General features: G+C 36.1%; 1 protein-coding gene across 1 annotated transcript in view; it reads right to left on the bottom strand.

Annotated features, from left to right (window-relative positions):
* Positions 1-10,086, bottom strand: part of LOC114471995 (SNF-related serine/threonine-protein kinase-like) — a 33,269-nt gene extending 23,183 nt beyond the window's left edge. Inside the window, exons 1-2 of the mRNA XM_028461012.1 lie at positions 9,944-10,086; positions 395-695 (exon numbers count right to left, since the gene is read on the bottom strand). Coding sequence (XP_028316813.1) covers positions 395-517 — 123 coding nt within the window. The 5' untranslated portion in view covers positions 518-695; positions 9,944-10,086. The remainder of the gene's footprint in view (positions 1-394; positions 696-9,943) is intronic.
* Between the last annotated feature and the right edge of the window lie 4,110 nt (positions 10,087-14,196).

Here is a 14,196-nt window from a genome sequence, read left to right on the forward strand (position 1 = left end):
GAAACTGATACCGTTGCTGGTCAACCAATGAAAATCTTGGTCGACCACGACGGCGTCGACCAATAAGTCGACTAAACGACCAAAGTTGGCAGCCCTAGTTATTAGTGTATTTCACAGCTGATTGAGAACTCGTTATCATAAGAGATGCTAACAGAAAGCTAACACAAGAGAAAGATTAACTTTTATTAGGTTATTTATTTTAGGCTCAGTAATTGTGATTAATTTTAATTGAGAATCTAATTGTGATTGACTTTCTGATGCTGGTCAATGTAATTGTAATTGAATTGTAAAACGTAGATAATGAAAAATGTAATTGTAACTGTAATTGACCCCAACCATGATCCTCACATCAGAGCATCACAATGTAACAAAAAAAAAACACAACCCTTGTTACCTTTTCCCCTGTGAACACATGGCGAGCCAACTTGACCACGGCGAAATGTCCTCGGCCGAGCGTCTTGTCCAGGTCGTAAAGTCCAGCTATTTTCCCATCGTGGTGACGTTTCAGCCCCGCCATGGCCACGCTCCAAATCCTGTAATTCCCACTATTGGGATGTCAGGGCTCCATCATAGACGACGTTAGCGTTGGTTTGTTTCAGGGCTTTAGTGAACTTGAGATCCTGCGCTGGTAATAGTGAAGCTTCCTTTAGGTCGACTGGTAGGATTCCAATCAGATCACTCCCATTTAATGTGATCTGTGGGCAGGACGACAGAAGAATCAAACGTTAATCTTTCATACCGAGGATGCTCCTGCTGATTACATCACAATGAATGTGGAAATAATAGCAAACACTGAGTCATACAGCTTATAAACACACCTACTTCTCTCATTCCACAACTCTGATGCTAGACTGAGAAACGACACACATTAGGTCAAACCTCAAAGTTTTTTTTGTCACGCTGTGGCATACTTATAAGGGGTCAGGGGGTGACATATGATATCTGTTGGGCAACTGATAATATTAATAACCCATTTCTATCAGATACAGCAAAATTCTGAAATACTTCAGAATCCTCTGTTTATTCCAACTATTATTTGCTGGACAAACTTGAAATATGCTTATATTATGCAATATTTGATGTTGAAGAATCATTTTAGGAGCATAATATTGCGAATTAACCCTTCAGCCTTAAATATTTGACATGTGGGTTGGGCGTTGGTCATGAAAGAATGATTGCTTTCACTTTTGTTTTTCCCCCCATGTAGAAATTAGTCTAGAGCCTAGTCACTGAAAAACACTGTAAGTCACTATTGTTTTAAAGGTCCAGTATTATGCTATTTTTCACTCATCTCCATTTGTTCTAAGAACCCCAACAACATAGTATTTGAGGTTTATTTTCCCAAACTTGGCCGTTTTCTGAAGTATTAGCCCTCTGAAAAGTGACTTTCAGAGCTCTCCTAAAAACAGGCTGTTTTTTACCTTCATGCTTATATATTAGTCTTCTTTCTCCTCCTAACCTCTTCTGAGCACAGAAATAGTCCATTTAAGACAATAGTCAATTTTTTGTCCAACTGCTGCATCGCATTGGGTCACAAACACGTCAGATCATCCCATAAAAGTGATACGAGGCTGTATAACGGCTACTAAAAATGGAACTGATTGTTATCGCTCATGCTGCGCCACAGGGAAGTAAACTCTCAACTATCAGCTGAATCAGCAGTTTCAAACACTCACATGAGCTGCTACGCCGCTTTCTTTTCATCCGCACCTCTTCTGGTCACACGACTACATTTAAGACGTTAGTTCATTGTTTTGTTCAACCGCTGCATCGCATTGGGCCATATCATATCATCCCATAAAGACGATACACAGTGGTATAACGGCCACTAAAAGCGAAACTGATCGTGAGTGCTCTTCGGTTTATATATATACTAAATTATCTATATACTGAACGTAAAGATATTACCTATAATATCAACTTGCCGTAGCTATGTTTGTTTTACCTGTGAAGAAGTTTGAGAGGGAGGAGCTTATGTAGGGTAGGAGGAGCCTGAGAAGTTTCCGCGATGTGATGTCATAACGCAAGAAAAATCCAACTCGCCCATTGTGAGCTGACTTTTTACAAAATGTGGAATAACAAGGGAGGGAGGAAACAGAACGTTTTCAACTTTGGCCCTCTGAATGAGGCTAAAGGAATGTATATCACTGTAGCAAAACCATTATAAAATGATTTTTTCAAATTACTGCCCCTTTAAGCACATGTTTACCATGCCTTTCTTCCGAGTTCTTTTACACAATAAAAGCTCTTATTGCAAAGAGTGAGGGAGAACAAAATGCACAAATATCAGGTCACAAGCACACATTCACAATCCATTCTAGACACAAGGAAACACACTCACAGGCACCGACACACACACAGAGAATAATTTAACTAATACCAACAACACACAAAAACAACAACAAAAACACACAAAATGAGAGGAAATTATGATGAATAATAAAATGAACAGACAAACAACAACAAAATACACAAAATGACAGCAAAAACACACAAAATGAGACAGAAAACACTAAAAACATTAGAACATGAACTGAAAATACAAAGTCAGTCTTGGTCCCACATCGGGACGAGATGACCATAAATGATAAAAACTATAGAATTAAATCAATTCAGAAAGCCTTAATACTGTTTCTTTCCACTTATTTACAAAATAAGATTTTTTGAAATGTGTGTTATCACACATTCATTCCATCATTATGCTCTATATTTGTTTTTAAATCGTTTTCTAAGCAAAATGTTGTAGTCGGACAAAGGGGGTACTTGGATTCAGAAATAAGAGAAAGGGGTTGCAGGTGCTTGTTAGCATGGTAACGGTCACTATTTTTATTTTTTCTGGTGCCAGAAAATATATTCAAAATGCTATCGGTGCTAAATCAGCTGAATTTGATTCGATCACGAATAGTCTCGATTTCATTTTTGATTATTAACAATTTTTGATTAAATTTTAGATTATTGCTGATTATTTCTCTTCCATTTACCCTCAGTAAGCTGCTGAATTATTCGGACAGCTCCTTACAGCACCTTCAGTATTGTTTTGTGTAACTGAAATATCCAAATTAGGAAAACTCACCTGGTTTGTATTACAATTTCAAAAATGTAAATAATTAATTTTTGGAAATTTAAGAAACAATTCATAATCAACGATAAAATCGTGATTAATCGATTATTTGTTTTGTTTTTTTCCCCACCACCCCTACCTACAAAATGTGTATGTTTACTTAAATCTAAATGTTATACAGTATATGTCATAATTTATAACAACCCATAACTGATGAAACTACCAACTACCATCCCCACATGCACATTGTGGCAATTATTTTTCTAATTTGCTGCTGCTGCTGTTAGGGTTCTATTGTTTTTGTATATTATTGCATTATTATTGCATATTTGTATTATTGTATATATTTACCTCCACGGAGTTTACCCATCTGTCTGTCTGACTGACTGTTATCAAGATAACTTCAAAGGTTACAAATGGATTTGGATGAAATTTTCAGAAAATCAAAAATGACAAAATACTAGGGGTGTGACAAGATCTTGTGCCACGATATCTTGCGAGATTAAACGAGACAAACAAAATTTCTTGTCACGTTAAAAATATGTCTCGCAAGATTTTTTTTTTTTTGTGAGCTATCTAAACTTCTATTTGTGACCTGTGGGGGGCAGTAATGCACCTTTGCTACGTCTAGCCTGCCAGAATCTAAAGCAGGAGAAGGAAAAGAAGAAGAAGAGGAGGAGGAGGACAATCCGTGTATCATTCGTTCATTCGTTTTTCATTATGTAACAAAAACATGAAAAACGAAGAAAACACTCATTATTTGATATTTGTTTGCAAAACCAAAATGAAAAAAACGGAAAACGCCTTGTTTTTCAAACTCAAGCTCTTTTGCTTCGGTACAGAAAATGAAAAACGGAAAACGAACGCCTTTATTCGTTTTCTCCATTACCAATTTGCCAAAGTACGTGTTTATTAACAGTTTAAAAAACATGGCTGTGTAGATGCAGCATGTTGTTAATGACATACTTGGTCAGGCTCTGTTTGCACTATTTGCACTCTGCATTGACAGAGTAGAACTTTGGTTTGGTTTTGCACATAATATGGTTTGCACTTGGAAAAAAAGAAAGAAATATATTTTATTTATTTTATTTCAACTTTTATACATTTTAGTTTTAGTTTCAATTTGTGGAAGAAGAAGTTTATTAAAAGCTCATGACATCATGCATGTAAAGAGTTAATAAAAAATAAAACATTTCAAAATGCATGTGCAACTCGGTTAAATAAAAGTCTGTTGGTCCAGTCATATTTTGTCACTGTAGTTTTCTTAAAATCTCGTCTCCTTCTCGTGAACCCAATAACGTGTCTTGTCTCGTCTCGTGAGTGTATCGTCACACCTCTAGAAAATACCACTTGTGGATATCTTGTTGATGATGTCATAGGTCCTCTCAGGGTCAACAGGCTCAATGTTGACAGGGAGTCATGGTAACACATACCTTGTCAAATGCTAAAGGCATGTTTTAATTATCGATATAAAAACAATGTAGGACTACAACATAGAGTGGAAATCACAATATGGGTGGAAATGAGCTGCTTGGTGGAGGTCTACGCTCTCCGAGTGCTTTTACAGTCTATATTACTGGTATTTTATTCTATTATTAAACTAATATTTTTTACTCTATTGTTTAATGGCTGAACAGGGAAAGTTTTTTTCATTATGTACGTGTTAACGCACATCATAAAAATCCTTGAATCCTTGATCTTGATGTTTTTGGGGTTTTTTTTAAGTTTCTTTTACTCAATATTTTTTTCCCATATAATTATTTAATTTAAAAAAATTTGAGTTAATAGTAGGCTTTTCTTTCTTTTTTTCAATTGATGTTCTTGTCTGACTAAATTTACACATACAACAATGAGTAAACCTACGTTTTTACTGATTCTTGTGCAGCCTGGAGCAGTCGCGTCTTTCAGCAAGTTGCTTTACAGCTCTAATTACCAAACAATGCCCCGGGACATTCTGTTTCCAAGAATCTACCTGCATACCACGAGCACGACAAGACTCAGTGCAAGCCAGGAACATTCCTCGTCTGGGTGTGACCGATTCACTTAAATTCACAAAGACTAACACAATGTCTGTTGCCAGCACGCTAGCACACACACACAGCCAAAAAACAGTTTTTTTAGATTTCCTGCTGAAAGAAAATGGGAGGCTTTGTTGAATATAACACCAGATTTCCACTTCATGCGCAACTACTCCGTAACATCTCCGCTGCGTAAATGCAGCACAATCTTCAGTCCGTCAATCAAGAATTCAGAAGATCTTGCTAATCAACGTGTAATTGCGCGATATGCATATATATGATTCAACCATAGATAAATGTATGCATGTGAAATACAATTTTAAAAGTGCTCAGATCGGGCCCAATATGTGCTCGGTTTTTGGGTAGTGTCCGAATTGCATAGCCTAAATGCACAATTTTCGGGTTGAAATTTTTTTTTCATTTTTTCGAAAATGTAGTATCAGCGGACAGGTTTTATTCCCGAGTCCGACTAAGTGCTTGGTATTCAGATAGAGTCCAAAATGGGCCTGCTGGATGCCCTGGAAGGTCGGTGTTTTCCTCTACCAGGGGTAACCTCGGCCAATGGATGGAATTACGATCCGCCTTGAACACGGAGTATTTTATTTTGAAATGAATCCGGATATTTGATTATGTTTCTATGGATTACTTCCTGTCCCGCTCTGGCTTATTTTTGTTAAATTGCTGCACGTACGGCAAAAATAGAAGAGCTACGTATCTGCTACAGAGGGCTCCTGCATGCTGCAGCAGTTACACAGCTGTGCTGGAACAGATTCGAATGGGGTAGAAACTGACATAATTGACTTTAATCAGCTGCGTTGTGGTTTTGGTGCATTTACAGATGCGGTGGAAATTGGGGAATCCGGTGTCCGTCAATCCGTATCTGTTGCAGCGAGGGCTCAGGGGATCCCGCAAACTTTCACGATGTCGGACATCTACAAATAAAGCTTGGCACACACCAATTATTAATACTAACTTTGAGTTATTTAATCCACACGCATGCACGCTTCTCTGCCCCGCCTCTCTCAAAGCTAAAGCTAGCCTGCAGGCCGACACGAGAAAAGTTGCTGCTAGCGGTTTTGAAACATGGCAGGAGAAACACTTGGTAAAAAAGCAGGCAATTCAAATTCTCTTATTAGAGCTGTAACTATTCATCTTATTAATCGATGATTCATCGATTAATAAATTAATCGATAAATCAGTTTTTTTTTTTAAACAGCATCTATAAAGCACATTTACCCCTGCTTAAGATGATTAAACTCTGCGCGTGCACACAAACACTCTGTGCGCACACATTAACACCTGTGGCGCATGCACACATTAACACCTGTGGCGCATGCACACACAAGCACCCATGGAGCGCGCACACACATACACTCCGCGTACACACAAACACTCGTGCGCACACTAACACAAATACTCGTGGTGCGCTCACACACACAATCGCTCATGGTGCGCGCACACACAAAACTGTGTGCACACAAACACTGCGCGCGCACACAAACACTTGTGGTGCGCGCACACTCAAAAATCACATTGTTGATCACAGTTATAAAATAAAACATTTTATTTTTCCAATGCAAACGTTCCTAGATGTATTCTTTCGTATGAGATAGATGAGTAAAATTCCAGAACAGGAAATAGAGGGTGAAAAAACCTTAATAGTAGCAGTTACGCATCCAGTGGAAATTTGGGGTAAAGCTTAATATAAAGCAAAAGTAATATCGATTAACTAGCGATACTTCTTCCACTTTGATGATAACTCAAGAAATAACACAATTGGATTCCTCCATTAGTTCTACAAAGTGACAACTTCAACTAGTGTGCATGTCTGACCTGCTACATCTATGACAGGATTGTTTTACTTAAAAATACTAGATTAAAGAGGTGGAAACGAAATTCAAGGAAAACATGATTGATTTACTATTATTACTATGTTTGGTTTGCCAAGGCTTCTGTCCATCTAGCAACACAGCAAACAGATCAATTACATAATGGTTTACCAGACCTGCATGTTTCAAGGCTTGTTGTGTAACTCTTTACGGTGCCAGTTGTATAGCATTGATCGATAACGTAGGGGTGTTTCTGATTGTGCAGCACAAACAGATGGCGGTGGTCAAAGGCCCAAACTGTGGTTATACACACACGTTGAAACGCAACGTGTTGCTTTTCATTGTCCTACAGCCAATATTTACAACATAGAACCAGGGTTTCCCCCCAGAAAATGTGCTAAGCCTCGTGGTAGAGAAGCCCACTGTGTTTTTGTAAAAAAAAAAATGTTAAAAGTTGAGAGGAATTTAGAAATTATAACTATCATGTGTTATTATAACCCATTTATTAGCGATACTTAAACGTAGAGTCTTACAAAAAGGCACAATTTTGAAATACGGTTTCAACACCAAAAAAAATACAATTAAAATAAATAATATCAATTGTTTTCACTTAAGGTAAACCATTGCTGGTCACATTCAAAGTAAAATAAATGAACATAAATTCAAAAAAAGTGCAAACATGGCCATGAGGTAAAACCAGGGAACTCATGAAAAACGTGAAAGCTATTAGTTATTTTCATAATAGATATTTCATTTTAGTCAGCGTACTGTATTTACATTATTTGTTGGTTACTTTTGCTTTTACTTGCTGCCATCTCAATGCTAGTGCGATGGTGAAGAGTCCAGGGCTGCAACTAAGCACTATTTTAATAGTCGACTAGTCATTATTGAAGCGTTTAATCGACTGATCGGATGACAAATCGTACAATTAAATGTTGCTACATAATAACATTTACACATTAAAAATAGCTACAATAGCTGCTGACTCAAAGAGCTCATTGGCTGATATTTTATGGAACAAGTTTGTGCATATGGGTCACTCCATTAGTGTTACTGTATGCAATTCATTTATTTCCTCATTTATAATAAAATTATTTTCAAAATCAAAAGCACATGAAAAGCAAAAATAACTACAATACTGTTTTTACTTTATTCTTCCATAAAAGTGTTAAATCTGACCATAAGTAAATCTGTGGCTCTTTGTGGTTTGATGACGGTAAACCGTGTACTTTTTACTAGTCTCTTCCTTTCATGAAGTGGTTAGTGTTAGCTCTAGTCTTATGCCGAGCTCCCGGTAACAGCGCTGAGCTCGCTTTAAGAGTGCTGAGTTCCCTTTAAAAGCGCTGAGCTCCCGGTAAGAACACTGAGCTCCCGGTAAGAGCACTGAGCTCTCAGTAAGAGCGCTGAGCTCCCTTTAAGAGTGCTGAGCTCCAGGTAACAGCGCTGAGCTCCCTTTAAGAGTGCTGATCTCCAGGTAATAGTGCTGAGCTCCCTTTAAGAGTGCTGAGCTCCCTTTAAGAGTGCTGATCTCCAGGTAATAGTGCTGAGCTCCCTTTAAGAGTGCTGAGCTCCCTTTAAGAGTGCTGAGCTCCCTTTAAGAGTGCTGAGCTCCCTTTAAGAGTGCTGAGCTCCAGGTAACAGCGCTGAGCTCCAGGTAACAGCGCTGAGCTCCCGGTAAGCAATAGCAAAATTCAATTGTACGTTTTTCAACCCATAGAGTTCAGTCACTGACATTTTACAACAAAATACTGTTTGTCAAATTTAAACGCGTTGACTTAATAGTTGAGAGTTGGACCAGGATCAATCAACAGCACTACTTAATATGCAAATACATTTGTTTTCAGTAGAAAAAAAAGTGGTTTTGGGGTTTAGTTACTCTTTAAAGCAACACTTTAAAAACAAACAGTAAGTATGCAACATTGTTTTTACAAGCCTTAATTTTTCAGCCCAAGTTATGGAGAAATCGTCCTAAAATAATAGTCTAACAACATTATTATTAGACCAAAAAAAAAAAGTCCACAGTTCAGGAACATTCATATGAGAAGTTTTCATGACGTCTACCCAACTTTTACCAACTAAAGCCTTTTATGACCCAGAAATGTCTGCAGACTGGATGTGACACGGTCTACTCAAATTGTTATTAAAGCACCTTGTATTGACACAAATCTAATGATGACAGTGTGAATATATAGGTGGATTGTAAAGTTATTTGTGGTGCTGAAAGCCTTTGAAGGAGCTGTGTTTCTAAAAGAATGGTGTCCCCTGGTCTTCATAAGGAAATAACTCATATTTATGCATATGCTAAAATAGACATTTAGCAACAAACCATGTTTAAAAAACATGTTACTTTTAACCAGATTAACAGCGATATTTGGGAAATTTCTTTTCTCGTAAAAATATAATGTCAACATTTAATCTAAATATAAGTGGTAAATCTAAATCTAGATGTTAAATCTAAATGTTAAATGTTAAATCTAAATTTCAATCTAAATCTTAAATCTAAATGTAAAATGTTGAATCTAAAGGTTAAATCTAAATCTAAATGTCACGGGTGAAACTAAATATTTAGCTAATATGCAAATTTACCAGAACATAAGAGCTCTTTACGGCGAATTTTTCATATAAGCTAAATATTTAGTTTAACCCGTGACATTAACATTTAGGTTTAGATTTAATATTTAAGGTTCAGATTTAACATTTAGATTTACCGTAGATTTTACATTTAACATTTAATTTTTAACAATCGGCTCCCCATATATATATATATATATATATATATATATATATATATATATATATATATATATATATATATATATAAATAATGCATCATTATGGAGCACTGACTTGTGTAAACAAAACAAATCCAGAATGATGCTACACATTACTTCACAGCACAGTAGCTGGAGCCCACATGGGCCCCGCCTCCCCCGGTCCTGTCACCATCCACCATAACAAACCAGAACACACCGACACACATGTGCATCCCTCACATCCAGCCTGACGCACACATTGAACACCATCCTCCGACTTACCGCGCACCCAGCCCGGGCAACAGTGTGGCCGTCTCCCCGGAAGGCGCAGTGAGCTCCGGGCGTTGAAAGACGCTCAAATCCGCCGCCGTTGAGTCCAACGTTCAGCGCTAAGTGACAGTGAATGTGTCACAGCGTTAGCTCTGCCTCCGCCTGGGAGGCTTTCAGCTGCGTCAAGGCCGCGCAGGCGCCGGAAGACGCAGGACTGCGTGCCTTAAAAAATAAAATGTTTTCACACGTAAGGTACATGTACTCATGTTTGTGTCGGGCTGGGGTCAATTATAATTGTAATTGCATAATTGATAATTAATTTCTATTGTGGTGTATTTATATTTAAATAAATAAATAAATAAATATATGTTGCTGTTGTTATCATAATTAAATTGTAATTGAGTTTAGATAATTGACTTTGTAATAAAATTGTCAATTTAACGCAAAACTGGGGAACCATGTTACATTTCCACACATATGTAGTAAAAAGCTATTCAAATATGTTTCATATCAAGCTTCCCCACATTTTACCATTTAAAAAATAATTGAAATATTGGGGTAAACTCACAAAAAAGGTTCAGACGCCCACACAAAAAATATTAAAATCTATATTTTTATTGATTATGAAGCCTAACAAGGTAATCAATAGATAGGAAAGAAATTAGATGATATATATTTGTTTTTAGTGTATTTTACAGCTGATTTAGGACTTTTTTTCATAAGGGATGCTAACAGGAAGCTAACGCAAGAGGGTGGTTAACTTTCATTATGTTATTTATTTAACGCTCACTAATTGTGCTTCATTGTAATTGAACTTTATGAATTGAGAATGGAATTGTAATTGACTTTTCAAGGATAAAAACATTGTAATTTCATTGTAATGGGAAAAAATGCTGCTCACTGTAATCGTATTTAAACTGTAATTATAAACGTAATTGTAACTGAAAAATGTAATTGACCCCAACCCTGGCCCAATCTGTTGTTTGATTGTAAGTACTTTGTTTTCTTTTGTATTTTAACTTTGTTTATAATCTCTATCAATCTGAAATGGTGCATTTTTGTTTGTACCTGTACTTGATAAAACAAATAAATAAAAAATGAATCCATTTGATTGTGGATTTATTTTGAAGGAGAGTTTCTGAGAGCTTCCGGTATTGCCGAAGTTAAACATCAGCTTGATGGTCACTGCGCAATCCTGCCGTACACCTTTGACGTCAGAGGCACGTTCAGTGAGGCGCGTGTTTATCAGGCCCAGATAACGATGTTTTCTCTTTGTTGTTAACCAGAGCTACACTCATACATCATAGTTTAAAATGAGCAATAAATAATCTAATATAATATAATATAATGTTGTGGTGTTTGTCCTCAGTCTTTATAAACGTGTTTTTTTGTTTTTATATCTCACTATGAAGCTGTGGCTCTACCGTGTGTAACCAGCTGGTTGATGTTGAAATAAGCTCTTATGTAATGTGTGTCCTCTCCTTTGTCTCCTCACTGAGGTGAAGAACAACCTGTTTGTCTGCTGACAGGATCTACATGAACATACAGGTTTATATGAGCCCAGAAGACGCAGGATGCAGGTTCTCCATGTAAAGATCCTTATGAAACCATCAAAGGCAGAATTCATTTCATTCAATGCTGATGTTTGTTGACAGTTCTCACCATGACCTTATTAAAACACACACACACACACACACACACTGTCTTAAAAACAGAATTCAACTAAAATGTCATGTGTTTCTTTTTTGAAAATAAATCATTGAATAATAAAAAATAAATAAATAAAGTGAAACAAAGGTTTGTGTCACGCAGTTAGCTCACAGCGACATCTAGCGGTCAATGCAATGACTTTAAACTTTAAACACACATGAACTTTGATTTTAAAAATGCCTCCTTGTAGTTGAGTGGTTCACAATCTTTTTTTTTTTTTTTGTCCTGCGTACCCTCTTTGCGTTTTTGTCAACCCATGTGTACCTCCTCTTTATAAATTATTTCATAAATAAACTTTCCATAATTTCCTATGCTTTTTCATTTGCTGGCTCTTCTAAACCCTTACAAAATATGAGTCTATTTAAGTGTGCTTGGATTATAAATATTTTAAATTTAACATTAAGATTTCACATTTAACATTTAGATTTCACTCTTAGATATAAGATTTAGCATTTAGATATCATATATGACATTTATATTTAACATATATTATTTAGATTTAGATTTAGATTTCAACATTTAGATTTAGATTGAACATTTATATATATATATATACGTTTAACATTTAGATATAACATTTATATTTAGATTAAAATATTTAGATTTAATGCTTTATATATATATATATATGTGTGTGTGTGTGTGGTTAAATGTTGTGTTAAATGTAGGAAAATGTGCTAAATATGAGACAAGCTACAACTTTTATACTACATTTTTACACTTGGCACCCCATAAACAAGTCTGTGAAATTAAGTATTTCGCAGTTTACATTATAACAAAAAGCAAAAAGTGCTCAATTAAGTGAAAGTGGGTTAGATTCTAGTATACTATATAATACTACTATAGTATTAGTATATATATATAAGTTTACTTGCAGTATGAAATAAAGCTGTTGGTAAAACTAAAATTGAGCCAATTTAGTCCCAAGAAGTATTGAAATAGTACATTTTGAAGTATACTGCTAGTATATTGGGTAATTGTACTTGGTACCTGAAACTATACTTAATATATTGCACTTTAGGTATACTTCTTTTTGTTAAGGGAACTTCTAAATGTGTCTTGAACATTGGTTCCCTAAGGTTTGATCTATACACATTCAAAACAATGAGTGAAAATGGAATTTATATATGTTAAATTACTAATCCAACTTTTATGTTATTATTTCAACAGTAAGTAAATGTGACCTCCAGTAGAAAATGTAACTAATTATTGTCTCCTATTGTCAAAAGTGTGATAAAATGGCCTCTATGGTGTAAAATAATCCTTTTTCAATAAATTAAAAGGAAATATAGTAATTTATTGAGCATAGTACTGTTAATTTGTGGTGAATTTGTCAAAAAAAAAAAGCCTAAAAAGAAACTGGGAATATTACCTGATTATTTTTAAATTAATTGTTTAAATCTTTCTGAGAAGCTCCTGCAATGTACTCGTGTACCCCTGTATGGGAACCACTGTGTAGTTTAATATAAGTTGGTTTCCATGAGCTTTAATGGCGTCTGAATGGGAAATCACCTCCTTCCTGGAGCCCATTATCAGGTCATCAAGTGCAGTTTTCATTGTCTTCTATCAAATTAAGATTAGGACTCAGCAAGCCTGAGTAAATATCACCTTTTTTACCTATTTTTTGTGCATTTTTGCAAGTTCATTTTGACACTTCTATCCAATTTTTGTCCTTTCTAAAAAAAAAAATTGGTCCATTTTTCATCCAAACACTTATTGTTACCCAATAAATACCACTTATTTCCTTCACATTTTTGCCCTTTTTTCACTATTGTTTGCCACATTTTGCTCATTTAAGCTACCCTTGTAGCCTGTCAAGTTGTTTCACACGAGACCTGATCGCTGCTGGGATTTGTAACAATAAAAGTCCATCCTCATTTTCCCCCCTAAAAGTTGGGACACCAAATTCTCCATTATGCTGCTAAAAATCTGTTTTACTGGATCAAAGTGTGTTAATCAAATCAAATGGTATAGAGGGTTTTCACCAAAGTCACGTTCTGGGCGGTAACCTGGATGCACGGCCATGTTGGAGACACTCGGCGTTAAACACTGCGATGGATAAATGTCAGAAACCACAGCAAAGCTCCTCAAAATTCATTATGGATGCAAAGACATACAGGGAAGGACTTGGAAAAGTTAGGGTTTATTGGTGGTACAGATCCATACGAGTTAGCTCCCTCGTCTTGGATCAATGAAGACTCGGAGAGCCGATCTTCCGTCTATTGCGTATTCTGATATCGTCAACTACCTGGTTTTAACCCTAACCCAATCTGGGGTCATCCTTTTGATAAAGTAAAGACCTTTTACCTGGAATACAATGAGAAATACAACACATTTTAACAACTGTGTAGCTACTGTAGCACTGTAAATGTGATTATATTAAAATGCCACATGCAGTAGCTTGATATGAATTATATTATCACACTAGTATATTAGTTAAGAGCCGCTGCTATCAACAATTTAAGAAAATTGAAGAAAGAATGAGGTGCTAGTGGCTCAGTAGCCACTAGCACCTCATTTCCCCTGATCTTTAACATTAGTCTCCCTGATTTGTT

This window comes from Gouania willdenowi, chromosome 11 (genome assembly GCF_900634775.1).
Source record: "Gouania willdenowi chromosome 11, fGouWil2.1, whole genome shotgun sequence".
Lineage (NCBI taxonomy): Eukaryota > Metazoa > Chordata > Actinopteri > Blenniiformes > Gobiesocidae > Gouania > Gouania willdenowi.